Source organism: Canis lupus, chromosome 24 (genome assembly GCF_048164855.1).
Source record: "Canis lupus baileyi chromosome 24, mCanLup2.hap1, whole genome shotgun sequence".
Lineage (NCBI taxonomy): Eukaryota > Metazoa > Chordata > Mammalia > Carnivora > Canidae > Canis > Canis lupus.
Window position 1 is genome coordinate 49834323 of NC_132861.1, and position 18865 is coordinate 49853187.

The window sequence follows — 18865 nt, forward strand, 5'->3', positions numbered from 1 at the left end:
CAGCACCAGGCACGTAAATAACCAAACAGGTCCTAAATGTTGGCACAACAGGATGAAAATGTACGTATAAGGGGATTGGTTACCTTTGGAAATATCGGTCACACCCGGACATAAGGTTTCATGCATTGCATCGTGCAGAGTTTCCAGAACTTGCTCACTCAATTCAGACAGCTCCTGGACGTTCCCCACTCGGAACGCTGTAGCACTGTTGGACGCTATTTTCCCAACCTCCTCTGAGTCGATGTTCTTCACACCCACGGCAAACACTTTGACACCCTTCTGGGTGAGTGCCAGGCTGGCCTCCTGGGCATCCTCCACCGACTTTCCACCCGTGATCACAAACGCTATCTGAGGGACCCTCTGATCCAGGCGGCTGCCCGCCTCCGGCACGAAGTGATTCAGCCTCAGGTGCTCGATGCCCACCTTGGTATTTGCGTGTCTCCCCCCTTTGTAGACAACTTTGTTGATGGCATCAATAATCTGCTGCTTGGTGGAAAAGTCCTTCAGGAAGAACTCGTCAGTGGGGTCAGAGTTGTACTGGACCAGCCCCACTTGGATGGAGTCACCCCCCTCATACAGCGTGTCCACAATTTCAGACACAAAACGGAGCACTTCCTGGAAACTGTCCCTCCTGAAATTGATGGAGCCATCCAATAGGAACACAACATCTGCTTTCTTTTTCTCTGAAAGTGATTGAAATGCAAATGAGGAGAAATTTGGTTTCCATATCCATAACAAATATACAAAGTGTAAAATAGCTGGAATGATGCTAAAAATGCTGTGACTTATTCACAGCAAATACCTTTGCTTTATTCCATGCCTCTATGGTTCCCAAATTCACAGCCACTATTTTGCTAAGAACAAGAAGATAAATGACAAACCATCTGAATGAAAAGATAAGAGACAGTAGGACTTGGGGAAACTGAGAATTCAGTCTGATTATCCCACACAAAATGGTATCATGCCACAGATTCAACGATCCAAAAACTCAGATGTTTTAGGAAATGCCACTAAGCACTTCCCTTCTGGTTAAAAATAAACAATGATGTCTGACAGGAGTTGAAGGAAATGTGCCAGAGGCAGATCAAAAAAGGGGTGGGGGAAACAGATTGGAAAATGGGAAGCAGACCCCGTACACCTTTGGAAGATCGCCTGCCATCAGGCTAAGAGCTTCGTGGAAGCCTGCCAAAAGTCAATCACATTTGGGGGTAATTTCCTAATTATAATCAATCCATCAAGACTGGAGTAAAAGAGGAGCATGGATTAGCCAGTCTCAGATTCTGTCCTTTTCTGAGAGCCAACGAATCTAGAGTTAACCCTCAATGCACCTTCATAGGAACTTTCAGTGAGGTTCTAACTAGTCTCAGAGAAGCCTCTGGAGGAATCAATGACCATGTTCTCTGGGATATGTTTCCTTTTACAGTTTCAACTGAATCATTTTTCCAGTATTTAGTTTCTAATATTATGTGCAGCAACAACCTTAACAGATGAAAATTATTAAGATAAATACTAACTATATTTTTTCAATGAAAGGATAATTGATGTCACGCTCTGTAGTTACAGGTCACGCAAGTCATACCTGGCCGTGAGGGAGAAGGTGTGTCCACTCCTGGAGGTGCAGGCGTGACCCCAGAGGGCCCAAAGGCGTGCATGACCCTGTCTTCTATGTTGGGGAGCTCTCTGAACTCTCGCACCGTGAAGACCAGTCTGGGGTTGTTGGTGATGGTCTGCAGCTCTGCTCTGTCGATATTTCGGTTTCCTACTCCTAAACTCACAATCCCTGAGGAGCTGATCACCTGCGAAAACCTGGAAGTATCATCCTGGGATTTTCCACCCAGAAACAGAACCAGGTGTTGGGGCACCCCGTCTTCTATCCGGCTCCCAGCAGACTTGACAAAGAGATTTCTTGCCACAAATTCCAGAGCTTTGCCAGTGTTCAGTGGGGACCCCCCTCTGTGCCTCAGCTGACGCAAAGCATTGATCACGGAAGCCTGAGATTTATGGGTCTTCAGGTAAAATACTGGGAAGACCTCATTGCTGAACTGTACAGCCCCAATCCTCACTTTATTGGGGCCAATGTTGAGTCTGCGAACAATCTTGATAACAAAGTCCCGAATATATGCAATGTCATCAGGCTTGACGCTGTCAGAGCTATCGATTAGGAAGATAATGTCTGCTGCATCACTCTCAATACCTGTGGATAGAAAGAAAAGAAGAGGAAAACTTGGGACACAAATGGAGTCATTATTTGGTTTTATTTCTGCTTTCATTTCTGAACTTTGCCTTATACGGCACCACAATATCAATTAACATTAAAATTATAAGCTGATGTGTCTGTGTTTATCTCTTGAGCTTTTTAAATATAATCACTAAAAGTTGAGCCTTTTCTCACCAAAATCATTTCTGCTTTTTGAACTATTCGAAGTTGTCCAAAACTTTCTCTTTCTAAGTTTACTCTAGTTTCATTTTGGCTTTGCGGTCTGGGTTACAACTAGTTTTTAAAAAATGTAAACAGCATTTAGAAACTGGATTATCAGAATCTACAGAATCATGAGCTGTTACTACCAAAAGGGATCAAGATCACCCAGAATAACATCTTTGGTATACAAAAAGAGAGAGACAACTGACGTCAGAGGTCCTCTGTCTGAGGCCGCCACGTAGGTAGTGACACCTAGAGAATGCCAACTCTCTCCTAGTGCACCTCGACAGCTGCCCAGGTGTTTGACTCATGGAATTTCCTCCTGCCCACATATCCCTAGCATTTATACAATTTGTTTTATTTTCACTGTTATTTCCCCTGTTTTCTTTATATGAGTCCACTTTTAACTACAAAATTAATCAAAAAGTCTTGAGAAAGATGAACCATGTTTTCCTTTTAGTTAGGATTCTAGGTACTTCTTGGATACCATTTTTGGGTTTTTTTGTTTTTTTTTTTTAAAGATTCATTTATTTATTTATGATAGACAGAGAGAGAGAGGCAGAGGCACAGGAGGAGGGAGAAGCAGGCTCCATGCTGGGAGCCCGATGTGGGACTCGATCCCGGGACTCCAGGATCGCGCCCTGGGCCAAAGGCAGGCGCTAAACCACTGAGCCACCCAGGGATCCCCCCAGATACCATTTTGTTGAGCTACTCATATGTTGCCACTCAACAAATTCAGCCTCTTTTGCCTCATCAATCACCAGGCTACTTATAATGGAAACACAGCACAGCAAAAGCTGAGCAAGTCATGGAACTGAGCCATTAATACTGAGAAAGACAAGAAACTGGCCCATCACACACAGCCAGGCCTTGGGTTCTCTTGTAGAACACAAAAGATTTCACACAACATCAGCATCAGAATCATACACATACAGACAAAAACGAAGACAAAAATAACTAAACACCTGCCACCCTAGCTAATACGAATGACTTCTGCTTCTTTACCAGTTACAGTGTTAGCCGTAAGATGTAGAAAGATAACTAATCAGAATTATTTTCAGGCCAAATTGCCATTTCCTTAAGCCTTCCACAAAATTGTCCACCACAAGCTCAAATCCTATCCTTTCTAACACCCTCTCCCTAAGATGCTCTATGGTTCACCATCGGGTACATCCACCCTTCTTGCAACAAGCAATAGACACAAATGGTTCAATAGCAGTGTCCCTTTATTTTAATTTAACTTATCATGAGTACCATGGATCTCTGAACCTGTTATGTTTTTATATATATTTTTAAAAATGCCTCAGAGAACAACAAAAAATACCCCATCTTACCTGGAGAAGGATAGCGAGTGCTGGCCAGGATCTGCTGTATCTGCTCTGAAGTTAGGGTTGTGATGGGGGTCAGCAGTTTCTGCTCCAGGCTGGGCAGCTCCCGGAATGTGTTCACTGAGAACACATATTCAGGGCTCAGGGAGATCTTAACCAACTGTTCCTGGTCTGCGTCCCTTGCGATGGTAAATGGTGCAACACCAAACTGCTTGAGTTCTGCTGCAGAATCATCTACTTCATCGTCAGACTTTCCAGATGAGATGAGGACCAGGAACTGAGGGACGCCCTCCTCAATCCTGCTTCCCAGGGGCCTCTTGAAGATATTCCTTGACACGTACTCCAGGGCACTCCCAATGTTGATCTGCCTCCCACCTTTGGGCCTCAGCCGCCTCACCGCATTCTGCACTTCATCCTTACTGGAATGGGCATTCAGCAGGAATTCCACCCTGGGGTCCTCGCTGAACTGGATGACTGCCACCCGAGTCGTGTCAAAGCCCACGTCCAGGTAGTCAACCAGTCTCTCAATGAGGGTGCGGATGTACTGAAATTCAGGGCTAGCATTTTGGGACCCATCGATGAGGAAGACCACATCCTTCTTGCTTCCAACACCTGAAAATCACATGTAATCATGGGCTTCACCTTTGCCGGCACCAAATCCTTAGTGTTAATGAACCACCTGGTTCATGGTTTGTCATGGAATCATCACCTGACGGGCGACATAACCTCATTCTGACTATTACAGATAAAATACCAGTCCCAGGAGTGGGTTCTGGCTTTGCAGTGATTATAAGTCAGGGAGAAGAAACCAGCAAAGGACAAAGAGTAACCCTGAGGGAGGTGGAAAGTAGACACATAAGAGCCATGTCTAGACCAAGTAGGGGTGGTGTTTCAGGAAGGAGATGATCTCAACTGGGACATGCATCAGCTCCTCATAGATCAAGCAAGATGGCATCTGGGAACTGATCATGGGGGAACCTTGTCAAGAGCGCTTTCTGTGGAATGGTGAAAGTGAATGACAGATAGGGGTGGGTTCAGAGAGGAGTTGCAAAGGTTTCAATAACTCTTTTAAAAGAGGACTGAGGTATTCCTGGAGGGGAAGCAGGCATCAAGAGGGTTTCTCAGAAAGAAGAAAAAGTGATGTGTCTGTATCGTAAAGGGAATCATCCTTCCCATCCTTGGTGGAGAATCAATGAATCAGGAGAAAGAATGATGGATGGCGTCCTTGAATAGGTGAGAGTGGGCAGGTGCCTAGGAGGCAGAGACGGCTCACCTGGGCTGAGCTATGGACAGCAGTGCTGGGAAGAAGGAAAGCATAGAAGAAGCAGGCTAGGAGGTAGACAAAGGTAGAAAATAGTTATTTTGAAAAGTGGGGGAGCAAATATGTTGCAGAAATATGTGCTTGTATTTAAAGTCAGGAACTCACATGTGCACTATGACAAGACTTCCAGAGTGCATTCTTGAGAACCCTGCACCATATAGAAGGACCCTGGAGTCAAATAGATTTTGGAACTGTGGCATTCCCTTATTGCAATACACATCAATTGTGGGAGGACCTCTTTGGCTTTATCCCACTGTTCCCCAGATTTATTTGATCACAAACCCTTTATAACATTCCACAGAAGCCTGCAGGACACAGTGTACTCTAGCAAGGAAAAGCCAGCCTTGCTTCTACTCTTCCCTTCCTTTTGTTCCCCTCTGCCTTTCTTTTTCCCCCCTCCACACCATGAGACTTCGGATGGTACTCTGTAAAATGTAAGCCACAAGGGAGCAAGGACGCTGCCGCCTCCTCAACTACTGCAACCCTCTCCACCCGAGTGCCCAGGGTGGGTAAGCCCTCGTGGGTATTGTGCAGGGCACGGATAGATCTCAGCCCCCTTCATCCCCAGCAGCCAGGATCCCACTGTTTTCTAGCTTATTGTAACCAGGTCTACAAAAGGGGAACAGGAAAGACGAAATAGAATGAACTACAGTTATAAGAGCAAGGTTGGCTCCTGCCGGTTAAGACATTTACTTCTCAGCACCAGCCACATTCAAAGGCAGTCATCATGCTTTGGCTCTAGAAATACCAATATTTCAGAGACTGAGCCCCAGCATAGGGGACCCTGTTGTCAAGTTCCCTCCCTCATCACAGCAGGCTGCCAGCTGAACCCCCCAGTGGAACCTTAGAACTGATATCAAGCCGGTGCCACCAGTGAGGTGGCCCCATCCTTTTCAACCAACATTATACAGAAGCCTCTACATGGACTTAGGAGTCTACATTAAAGCCAAGCATATGCACATCTTTGAAACTTTTATAATTTGGCCCAAAACATGAATCATAGTATGTCCCCAGGCCTCTGCCACTCCTGATCACTGAGACCAAAGGCACATAGTTCCTAATTCTTCATGAAAGGCCAGTTTTCACCACATATGGTAGAGAAAACCAACAGAGAATACTTTGGAGCCCACAGTCCAAACAAGTAGCCCCATCCAAGGAATCTCCTCCTTACCTGGACTCGTTGGGGGAAGCAAAACTGGCTGCAACCGGCTCAGTTCTTCCCGGCTGAGCTGGATCACTCTGTCGGAGACCACCTGCTGGATGGTTCCCAGCTGCCGGAAGGTAGGAATGGCCACGGCAAAGTCGGGGATGAAGGAGATGGTCTGCATCTCTGTGATGTCAGCATTCCCGATGCCGATGCCGATGGGCACTGCCCCTCCCCTCTTCAGGACCACTGAGGGGCCCCTCACATCATCCCCTGACCTGTCAGCCGTGAGGACAATCAAGAGCTGGGGGACACCTTCCGCTATCCTGCTTCCAGCTGAGCTGATCAGGATATTCCTCAGGACAAAGTCCAGGGCAGCCCCAGTGTTGGGGGTTGGCCCTCCCAGGATGGTCAGCCTGCGGATGGCGCTGACCACACTCTGCTGGTCCATGTATGAATTCAGGTAGAACTCAGGTCTGGTCCGGTCGCTGTACTGCACCACGGCCACACGAACCCGATCTGGGCCCACATCCAGGCTCTCCACTACTCTCTGGACAAATTCCTTCAGCAGAGGGAAGCCACTTCTGACACCTTCAGAGCCGTCAATCAGAAACACCACATCCTTCTCACCTGAAACTGGGAGGGAGACACCCTCAGTGACACACAGGACCAAAGGGACTGTCTGCCTTGGATCAAAGTGGGCAGCATAATGGCCCCACACAGGTATCCAGTTAGGAATCCCTGGAAATTGTGGAGGAGACTCTGCAGGGATGATTACATTACGTGTTTCAGGGATGAGGAAACTGTCCTAGGTTATCCAGGTAGATCCAGGATAATCAACCATGTGTCCTTCTAAGAGGGAGACAGGACAATGGAAGTTCAAGGGAGAGCTCTAAGAGAGGAATCAGAGGCCAGAGAGGAGAGAAGATGATCTGCTGCTGCTTTGCAGATACAGGAAGGGGCCCCAGGCCAAGGAGTAGGGGCCACATGAGGCAAGGGAGTGTGTGACCCAGGAGGACCTCCAAAAGGAATGCAATGTGGTTGACACCTTGCTTTTAACCCAGAGAAACTGGTTTTGGATTGCTGACCTCTAAAACCAGAAGACAATGAATCCATTTTGTTTTAAGTCACTAAATTTATGGTAATTTGTTACAGGAATCTAAAATGAATATAGCAAGATAGATACATGATTGATAGATGGATAGATGATGGATAGGTAGATGATAAATAGATAGATAGATAGATAGATAGATAGATAGATAGATAGATAGATAGACAGATAGACCCTTTATTTTAGGATTTCTCAATGCTTGAGCAGTATAGTCAACTTTCAAAGGTGTACTCAGGAAACAGTGTTTGCTGAGGGAGAGATGAGACAGCATAACCTGCATAACCATCAGCACATTACTGAGATGGGAGGGTTTGAGATTTGCCGTATGTCACAGCGAATCAATAGGGAAAAATGGAGACCAGATGTTGGGGTTACAATCCAAAACCAACAGTGTACGGCCCAAGAGTCAATGTAGAAGTTCTAAACCCTCGGTTTTTAATCAAAAGGGCTGAATTGAAACTAATTGCTCTTTTTTTGCTGCATTCTTATCGACAAGTGTAAAGTGGTTAAACACAAAGTCTTGGTAAAATGGATCAGCACTTGGAGATTCCAGTGAAGTGCTTATGGTGAGAATTCACCCACCTCTTGTCACACTTTATATTCTCTATGAATGAATTGTGGATGAATTACAGCATAGGGAGACCCACTTAAAGTAAGACATTAGGGGACCATGAAGTTGAAGACCTTTTTAGCTATAATATACCCCTGGTATGTGGCTTTTATTAAGCATCTAGTAAAAAATAGTGTTTTCAAAAAGATTTTTAACTACTGATGTATCTAAATCTTTATAATCTTAATTATGAAATATATATCCAATTATGAAATATTCTAATGTTACCCTGATTCTCCTGTTTTGCCTTGAGAGCAGTTAGACAATTAAAGTGATGGAAGAGGGATCCCTGGGTGGCGCAGCGGTTTGGCGCCTGCCTTTGACCCAGGGCGCGATCCTGGAGACCCGGGATCGAATCCCACGTCGGGCTCCCGGTGCATGGAGCCTGCTTCTCCCTCTGCCTGTGTCTCTGCCTCTCTCTCTCTCACTGTGTGCCTATCATAAATAAATTAAAAAAAAATTTTAAAGTGATGGAAGAATATTCCATGCTCATGGATTGGAAGAATTAATATTGTGAAAATGTCAATGCCACCCAGGGCAATTTATACATTTAATGTAATCCCTATCAAAATACCATGGACTTTCTTCAGAGAGTTGGAACAAATAATCTTAAGATTTGTGTGGAATCAGAAAAGACCCCAAATAGGTGGAGTAATATTGAAAAAGAAAACCATATCTGGGGGCAAAACAATACCAGATTTCAAGTTGTACTACAAAGCTGTGGTCATCAAGACAGTGCGGTACTGGCACAAAAACAGACACATAGATCAATGGAACAGAATAGAGAACCCAGAAATGGGCCCTCAACTCTATGGTCAAGTAATGTTTGACAAAGCAGGAAAGACTATCCACTGGAAAAAGGACTGTCTCTTCAATAAATGGTGCTGGGAAAATTGAACATCCACATGCAGAAGAATGAAACTAGACCACTCTCTTGCACCATAAACAAAGATAAACTCAAAATGGATGAAAGATCTAAATGTGAGACAAGATTCCATCAAAATCCTAGAGGAGAACACAGGCAACACCCTTTTTGAACTTGGTCACAGCAACTTCTTGCAAGATGCATCTCTGAAGGCAAGGGAAACAGAAGCAAAAATGGACTATTGGGACTTCATCAAGATAAAAAGCTTCTACACAGCAAAGGATACAGTCAACAAAACTAAAAGACACCCTACAGAATGGGAGAAGATATTTGCAAATGATGTATCAGATCAAGGGCTAGTTTCCAAGATCTATAAAGAACTTATTAAACTCAACAGCCAAGAAACAAACAATCCAATCATGAAATGTGCAGGAGACATGAACAGAAATCTCACAGAAGAAGAGACATGGCCAAGAAGCACATGAGAAGATGCTCCGCATCACTGGCCATCAGGGAAATACAAATCAAAACCACAATGAGATCCCACCTCACACCAGTGAGAATGGGGAAAATTAACAAGACAGGAACCAACAGATGTTGGAGAGGATGTGGAGAAAGGGGAACCCTCTTGCACTGTTGGTGGGAATGTGAACTGGTGCAGCCACTCTGGAAAACTGTGTGGAGGTTCCTCAAGGAGTTAAAAATAGAGCTACCCTAAGATCTAGCAATTGCACTGCTGGGGATTTACCCCAAAGATACAGAAATGCCAAAATACACCTGCACCCCGATGTTTCTAGCAGCAATGTCCACAATAGCCAAACTGTGGAAGGAGCCTCGGTGTCCATCGACAGATGAATGTATACACAAGCTGCGGTCTATGTATACAATGGAATATTCCTCAGCCATTAGAAACGACAAATACCCACCATTTGCTTCAGTGTGGATGGAACTGGAGGGTATGATGCTGAGTGAAGTAAGTCAATCGGAGAAGGACAAACATTATATGGTCTCATTCATTTGGGGAATATAAAAAATAGTGAAAGGGAATAAAGGGGAAAGGAGAGAAAATGAGTGGGAATTATCAGAGAGGGAGACACAGAACGTGAGAAACTCCTAACTCGGAAACGAACAAGAGGTAGTGGAAGGGTAGGTGGGTTGGGGGATGGGATGACTGGGTGACAGCACTGAGAGGGCACTTGACAGGATAAACACTGGGTGTTATGATATATGTTGGCAAATTGAACTCCAATAAAAAAAATAAACAAAAATGATTAATAAGGAAGAAAGAAAGAAAGAAAGAAAAGAAAAGAAAAGAAAAGAAAAGAAAAGAAAAGAAAAGAAAAGAAAAGAAAAGAAAAGAAAAGAAAAGAAAAGAAAAGAAAGAGCCAGCAGCCTACCGCATACCCACGCATTGCAGAACTGGGCCGCGGAAGCAACCAGAATTTCTATGCCATACCTGGTGCCGGTGCCCCATTTTGCACTGATTTTAAGAGATTGACGATCTGTGGTTGAAGGTCTCCAATCTTGGGAAGTGACTCGGCGGCCAGGATAAAGACAGGCGACGGCACCATGAGCTCCAGCTCAGTAGGATCTGCGTTCTTGGCCTGCAAGATGAAAGTCACCACCCCGCTCTGTTTCAGGTTGAGGGCAGGTGTGTCCAAACGATCTGAGGACCTTCCTGCCACCAGCAGGACCAGGAACTGAAGCACTCCATCTTCGATCCGGCTTCCGGCGGACTTGACAAAGATGTATCTCCGTGCGTAGTCCAGCGCGTAGCCCAGATTGAGGGTTTTGCCAGTCTTGATCTTCATTCTCTTCACAAGATTCAGGATTTCGGGCTTATTCTGGTGCTCATCGAAGCGAGACTCCACCCTGACATCATCGCTGTACTGAGCCACCGCAACCCGGGTCCCCTCTGGTTTCACATCCAGCTCATCGATAACCTTGTAGAGAAAGTCGCGGACCGCAGGGAACTGGCCCACGAGATTGGCTGAGCCGTCAAAGAGGAATAGAATGTCTCGCTTGCTCTCTACAACAAAAGTAGGTTGGGACACAGTGAGGGACGAGAACCTTCCAGGCACCAGTGTGACTTCAGCCCAGCACCACTAGCATTTGGTAATGGGGAGTCACACAATTATTTTTGATGATCACTGTACCAGCAAGGAAGGAGAAAACCCACTGTCAAAACCTGAAGCACCAGCCATCAGTAAAATGCTCCATTTCACAGCAGTGTCTCTTGGCAAAGAACCGGATGGGTCTACCCAAACTAGTGTCATGCTTCTTCAACAAAGCAAGACAGTGTAAGCTCCAGAGTGCCCTGTTCTTGGGTCAGGAGGTCGTCACTCTAGGAGAACAGTGTTTTCCAATCATTGTAAATTAAACCACTTAAAATGTGGCCCAAATTATCCTTTTGCTTCAAAATTGACCAGTCCTTTGCAACAAAGGCTGACATGGGTTAACCATCCAAGGATAACTGAGTTGACACCTATCTGCTCTAAGTGGATCGTCTTTTCATTAACTTTGAGGTTATGGACTAGGACCCCAAAGAATACCCACCATTGCTCTGTGGTACAGTCCCAATCCTCTGTACTTAGTCCACAGAAAACAGGGATGACAGCCCAGAGGGGGCTACCACATGTACCGTGAACATTTTCAGTTCAAACAGGATTAGGATGCAGTTGTCTCCCCCTTGCTACCCATCTGGGTGATGTCAGCAAGTGGTAGAGCCAACGTGTCCTCATCTCACCACTGTACTGATTTGCAGTGACAACAACAGTCCAGACTTCCTTTGGAAATCATTTTATCGTCACATAAAGATGCAGCCCTTGTGGGGTTTATTAAAAATACTAATTTCTACCTTCTGCAGATTTTGAACATTAAAAAAATCATCTTTAGATGACCTCAGTGGATTATCCCATATGAAAGGGAGGCCGTCCCTCTCACTCTCACTGCCGTCTGGATCTAAGCTCCAGAAACCGTCACAGGAGGCAGGTTGAGATGGGAGGAACAGAAGCTGGAGTTTCTAGACTTTCTTTCACAAATGAACCCCCTTGAGAGAGAATCAAAACTTGCTGGTACCGTGTCTCAAGCCCCCATCCAAAACATTTCCACCGCAGAAGGCCAGTCTCCTTTCTACAGTTCAGCACGCTCCTAGGTTCAGACTGGGCCACCTGCCCCCGGGGGACGTGCTGGGGGAAGGGAGCCCCGCGCAGGTGGGGAGCTTTACCTGGCTGGGCGAGTGGGACCTCCTCCACGCCTCCACTAACATAAGTGGTTAGGGGCTGAATCAGCTGCTGAGGCAAAGCTGGCAGGGAGCTGAAATCATCCATGAGATACACCAGGCTCGGGTTAAAAGCAATCTGCTCAAGCTCTGCCCTATTCGCCTGGTTAGCCCCCACGCAGAAGGTGAGGACGCCCGCGCGCGCTAGGGCATTGGCAGCTGGCAGATAGGCGTCCTCAGACCGCCCGGCTGTGAGCAGGAGCAAGAGCTGCGGCACGTGTTCGCGGATCCTGCTGCCGCCAGCTTCGGTGAAGTGGTTGGCATGGACATAGCTCAGGGCCGAGCCAGTGTTCAGGCCTGACCCCCCCTTGAGCTGCAGCTGCCTCAGATGAGCAAGCAAATCTGACTTTGTCTGGTATGTGTTTAGGGAGAACTCTGTTACTGGAGTGTCACTAAATTGCACTAAACCGACACGAATGTTGTCGCTTCCAACATCAAGGTTGTTAACTACGTTCATTACAAAGTCCCGCACATAAGGGAAATTGGCCTTTCCAACGTTGAACGATCCATCCAAAAGAAAGATGATATCCCTTCTGTTTGCGTGAACTGCAGTGGAGCACAGAAAACAAAGTGAGACATACACAACCGCGAGGGCCACATCATGCGTGCCCGCACCTCGGGCACGCATGCCAACATTGAGAACACACAGACGGTCACAGTGAGGCAAAGCATGTCGGTCTCGTAAAATATGGCAGCAGGCTGCATATTTTCCTCTAGTGGCGGCTGGTGCTTGTGAGGCATATTGGTAGCCAAGTTGACGAAACCAAGTTGGCTTGTGGAGAGATACAGTGCCAAGGTTAGAATATTTGCAACCAACAAAAATGACCGGAATCCTGGAGGTGGAACATTCCTTCCCTGGAAGTGCGTTCATTCCCTGCGAGGGAAGCCACCAGGGCACTGCGGCTTACCGCCTCACTCATGTTTATGACCGCGGTCGCGGCCAGGTTCACAGGGGTGAGACAGGGTCCCCCGGGGCTTCACCCCTACACATCTGCAGAGAGACGTCCACTGACAGAAGTGTTAGCCCAAGTTCACCTGATAATAGAAGTTCCTCAAGGCTAGAAAAAAAATGAATAAAATGGCTCTATTCTCATCCTGAAGTATTCCCAGGACCACCCCTTTGTCACTCTCTATTGATACTCTTCTCTTGGGAGCCACAGCATCGCCTGGCAGTAATCCAGCGGGGTGCCCGTGGGAATGCCTCCAGAGTGAGATAATAGGAGCATGGAAACGGGTGAAAATGCAAAAGGATTGTTGACCATGCTTGACTGAAGACAGGCACGTGAAGATTCAAAAGTATAATTTTCAAATTAGAGAATTTGTAGCAGCACATATAGTACTACATGCCTTTCCAAAAAAAAAAAAATTACCTTCCATCTTTTCCCTGGTTATCTCACTCAACTTTTGGCCTAACAACTAATTCTACCCTATGTCCTATTAAATGGCTTTGGCTAGGAGAGTGTGGACTGGAAGTCTGAAGGAAGTAGGAGAGAGGGAGGCTTTCAGAAGAGCAGAGAGCCTCGGGAGAAAGCATGCAGCATGCAACATGGGTCATGCATCCAACAGTCTTCCAGGGGGTGAGGCCGTGAGGTGGAAAAGCTCATTTCCGTGATATTCATCTTCATTAAGGACGGCGCATGGTACTCATCCAGCTCAACAGAATTTGAAAATAACTTTTCACTGATCATCACATCAAAGGAAAGATTTTAGAAACCACTTGGGTCTTTATCTCCATGCCCATTCGGGGACTGAAGGGAAACCCCTTAGAGAGAGGAGAGAAGGCCAATAACATTCTGCGCTGGTCAGGGCTGGGCCACTGTCGGCTCAGGAGGGCAAGAGCCGGGCCAGATGTTGCTGGTGGCAGAAGCAGGCTGGACGGGAGTCACCAGTAGGGACAGAACCCTGGGATCTGACAAGAGGTAACAACTACCAAGTGACTCCCTAGGCTAGGCCAGAAGCTGTAAGGACAGGTGACCCCTGGCCCTATAGTCTCTGTCATAGGATTCTGTTTGATGACATGTGAAGTCATGCAATTCTCATCCTATGACACTGGCAGACATACCATTGTATCATATGGCATTGGGGTCACACAATCTCCAACTCAGGGTAAAAGGAAGCCTGAAGTAAATCTCATTTGTGGCTCTTGTTTCCATCATTTAACACCTATCTCTCTGAGCACAAATCAGACTTGGTTTTGTTCTGTTTTGCTTTTCTCAAAGGCTCTGCCTGCAGACCACCCTGCCGTGCTCTGACTTCCTCCCCATCATACCTTCAGAGGTTCCGGAGAGGGTCCTGAGAGGCGCCAGCAAGCCGGGCAGCAGGCCCTGCAAAGGGGCGGCTCGGAACTCGGTGGGGATGAACACCAGGGAGGAATCAAATGCAATCTCTTCCAGCTCAGCCTGGTCGGCCGCCTTGCTCCCAACGGCAAAGGACATGATGCTGTTTCTCTTCAGCTCCTGGGCGGGCTGGCTGATTTCATCTAGGGACTTACCGCCTGTAATCAGCACCAGAAGCTTAGGGACCCCCTCGGCGGCCCGGTAGCCAGCCGAACTAGTGAACAGGTTGTCCCGAGCAAAGTCCAGAGCGGAGCCCGTGTACAGGACTGAGCCTTCCATGGGTTTCATTCTCCGCACGGCGGCAATGACTTCCCTTTTATTGGGGTAGCTATTGAAATAAAACTCGGGCCTCACAGTGTCTGCATACTGAGCCACTGCCACTTGGATTAGATCCTGTCCGATCTCCAGCCTCTGGATGACTTTGGCAATGAAGTCGCGGATTGCATTGAAGTTGGCCAGTCCCAGTGCGGATGAGCCATCCACCAGGAAAACTATGTCTCTCTTGTTGACTTCAATGACTGTAGGTAGCAACATCATAAGGTGAGTAGAATGGCCTTACCTATCGCGTCCAACTAAGACCCTCTATACAACCAACTCCACTCCAAGGGCATTCCCGTTTGCTCGGGCCAGCGTGAAGTCAGTGGGACCCCCCTGAAGAATCTGTCGTAACACACACATTAGTGCCAGCTGCATTCTCCCTGTATGTGGTGGCAGGATGGGCTCCTGACCCTCCCACCCCCACCCACTCTTAGTCCATTTCACAAAATAGTTGCAAGAAAACAAATTGAGTTTTAGTAACCGCCTGTTTAGCGCATTATCAGTAAAAAAAAAGAAAAAGAAAAAGAAAAAAAAAAAAGTCAGGAAGCTCTTTTCTGCCAAAAGTCTATAGGTTAGATTTGAAAGTCAGAATGAAGCCATAGCAGCTTAAATAATTAAAGGAGGCATCAGTGTCTACTCAGAGGGCCCTTCATTTCACAACTGTGACGTCATGAACATCTCCTGCCAAGCTGATGGCACAAACATCCCCATTCCCTCCCGTTCTACTCTTCAAGCCTGGGTTTTTCAGGCGAAGAAAAGAGAAACAATTACTTGACATCATAAAACTTACACAAAGGAAACTGATGTCAAACCCAGCAAGTGGCATTGAAGTATTTCCATTCAAGAGACCTGTGTTGGGGAGGTGCTAGGACTGTGATAAACCACAAAGCAAAAGCACCTGAGCAAGGTCACTGCCTCATGCCTGTGAGCTTGTGTCCACCTGCCATGTGAGCAGGTGGCCTGAGCCATGACCACCAGGAACTGGGTCAGACACGACACCCCATCTAAACACCTGCCAGGGCTTTTAGGACTTATAAGAACATCAGTGGTTAAAGCTGAGGCAGGAATGCTTGTCATCTATTAAATAATTATCTGGACGTGAGCAGGCCTCTACCGCTCCACACCGTCAGGTGGATTATGTGTCTTGACGTTTGACTATCTTATTACTCATCCAAATTGTCCTCTTTTAAGAGAAAACATGTAGATGTGCACAGACACAAAGCACCCGGGGACAGGCATGCAGGGACATTGCTCTGGCATCAGTTTGTGGTGTGGGAACGATGAGTTCCAAGTCCTACTCTCCATAGAGATGTGCAGATGTGTGGAATTCTCACTACATGCGTGTGCAAAAGACACTGCGTGTGACCCAGGCCTGCCTTCTCCTCCCCTCCACATGTACATAGAAGACATACATACGTACAGACAGCTAACCACACGTGTACGTTTAATGCACACACAGATAGTGAGCCTGCCCGGATGCACGCACTCACACACTCCCCTCCTCCATATTGATGTACAAGTAGTTCTGACCTGAAAAGCAGAGATTCCTGCATTGTGCGTGTGTGTCTGTGTGTGTGCGTGTGGGTAACATACATGGTGGATGAGCAGAAAGACAGGTGAACTGTCATCCTCGATCACCGGGCTGACTCCCTCAGCAGGTTGACGGGCAGCCTCTTGTCCCCCTTCAGTGCGTGACATCCTCCTTCCTATCATGTGATGCCAACCCAGATGGAGCTGTCTTTTGCTGGGCCTGGGTTCAAAATACCCTGGTTGGGAGGTGAACCTAAGGTCCTGCTGATCTGAGGGCTTTTGCTCTCGCCTCCGGAGGTAGCCGCCACCAGCACACCCTGAGGACATCACATTCTCCCAGACCTCACAAGCCCGGGACCGGGGTGGCTGCCCTTGCTCTGCCGTGCTGCTGTTTGCAAATGTCCAGACCCCTCCTGTCACTTCTTCCCAGGGCTGTCTCCTCACCGCCCTACTCCCATCATGCTCAATGACTCAGGACCTTGGCCCCCAGTAAATCCTGTCCTCCCATGCCGCCTCTCACCCCCTACCCTGCAACTGCTTCTCAGGCCCCACCTGTCCTTACCATCTCCGGAGACTGCCATCCCCCACCCTCGGCCTGGCCTCACCTGCAGCTCACTCACCCTCCACCTGCCTCCACCATGCCAGGCCCCAGATCTGCCCACCCAGCTCCGCAGCCCACCTTCGGGGGCCTTGCCTCGGTTCCTGACAAAGCCCCCGTCCTTCTCCGGGCTGTGCTGCTCGGGTAATCTGCACCAGCCCACGAGGGCCAGTGCTGTTCTGGAAGCTTTCCTCTCCCAGCCTCCAGAATGACTACTTCATCCTCTGCTCTTGGCTCACACCTGGCCCGGGCCCAAGCCCAATCTCACCACATGGGTCACTGAGAAAACAGAAGCCACTGGAGGACATGCCTTCAGCTCCACAGGCACCTCTACCTCCCTCGGAGCTCGTCCTCTGCCCTCCCTGTCTCCTCCTGCCTCTCCTCCCCACCCCCCACCAGCGCTACAGTGACAAGGATCTGCCAAGGCCACCAATGACCTCCATGGGGACACATGCAGTGGAGCCCTCGGTCTCATCCAACTGAGCTTCTCAGCAGCTCTGGACACAAGCCACCTCTCCCGCCCTCGAGACACACCATCCTTGCCAGGCTTCCAACATTCCACTCCGGCATCTCCCTGCACTGACCGCCCTCCCAGGTCACTTTCGAGAGCATTCCTTTCCTTACCCAGCTGGCCTGGCCCCCTAGGTCCTGTCTCTCTCCCAGCCGCACTCCCACACCTCTCCTCTGAACCCACATGTGACTGTCTGTGACGGTCAGCCCCCAGTGCCCATGCTCACCTCAAACATGACACGGTGAGGACAAAGATGTTTGTGTTTACCCCCAAACTAGTTGCTTCTGCAGCCTTCCGTGGATCAAGTGAGCTCCAGCCCCACTACCTTCCAACAGTCCTGGAAAGATGCCAGGCTCCTTTGCGTTGCAGGGCCACCATCCCTTGGAACACTGTCCCTCTGCTCTTAATCTGATGTCCGCTTTCTATCCTGCAGCTTCTCTAACAGGCCTTCACTAGCCACCCTGTCTGAAGCTCTCTCCCCCTAGTCCTCCCCTTACAGCCCCAGGGCACCCTCATCTACCTTCTCACACTCCCAATACTGTGTCTGGTCGTTGGCTTGCCCTTCCACCATCTGCCCATTATCCTGTAACAGGCCAGTGGCCGTGTCGCTCTCGTCCACCAGTACTGTTGTGTCCAGTGCTTGGCGTACTGTCCACACCAGAAAGCCAAGAATCTTTGTTGAGTATTCAAAGTAGTCACAAAGGTCAAAGATGTTTGTGAGTGAGGACCTAACGCTCTCGCTAGGGAAAACTGAACTCAGAGCATGTGCTGCCCAGGAAGAAGAAGAGTGTGGAGCTCCTCCTGGGACAGAAAATGTCTTCATCTAGTGTAGCTCCTTTGTCATAAATTCAAGAAATTGGAGCCCAGGGAAGTTGTGCGGCCTGCCCAGGATGGCACAGCTGGTTCACATAAGACCCAGGATCAAAGGCCAGGTCCCCCGGCTACAGCCGTGGTGTTTTCTCAATGTTGAAGAAACCTATGGAAACCATCTGTTTGTTTCCAAAAGTGTACAAATCCAGAGAAACCTTCGTGGGTCGTATTCCAATCAGAAGGATGTCTAGAAATATCAAGGGGATCCTCAGGATGGAATTTGGCATCAATTCTGATTTTCCCTACCCAGCAATAATGCGGAATACCGTTGGTAATCTCTGGCGGACAGATGAGATCACCAGTTGAGGTAACTTGGTACAATTGGATCTGCCTAAACCCTAACTGCCAAAGCCTCAAGCACAGCTATATTCTTCTTTACATTTTGAAAACACATTCTCACCTCCCACATTTGTTAAATGCATATTTGTTAGGTGATGTGATTTGTTTTATGTTTATAAATTACTCCAATCGGTCTCTTTCGCCAAAGGCCCTCCATTTGAATGTACGTCATGATTTCACCACTTGAAAGAACTACTCAGTAATCTGACAAGCACAGGAAAACAGCATCTCATAAATATCCCACCAAGTGAGTGCTTTGTTGTTTCTTACCTTCAGAAGTGTGGC

At 47.6% G+C, this 18865-nt stretch overlaps 1 protein-coding gene across 2 annotated transcripts in view; it reads right to left on the reverse strand.

Annotated features, from left to right (window-relative positions):
• The window catches only part of COL6A3 (collagen type VI alpha 3 chain), an 81088-nt gene that overhangs the window by 41806 nt on the left and 20417 nt on the right, over positions 1–18865 (reverse strand). For both annotated transcript variants that reach the window (XM_072796802.1, XM_072796800.1), the window contains 7 exons: positions 14348–14932; positions 12025–12624; positions 10255–10827; positions 6240–6848; positions 3754–4359; positions 1580–2194; positions 84–683 (listed from right to left, as the gene is read on the reverse strand). In XM_072796802.1, the coding sequence (XP_072652903.1) occupies positions 84–683; positions 1580–2194; positions 3754–4359; positions 6240–6848; positions 10255–10827; positions 12025–12624; positions 14348–14932 (4188 nt within the window). The remainder of the gene's footprint in view (positions 1–83; positions 684–1579; positions 2195–3753; positions 4360–6239; positions 6849–10254; positions 10828–12024; positions 12625–14347; positions 14933–18865) is intronic.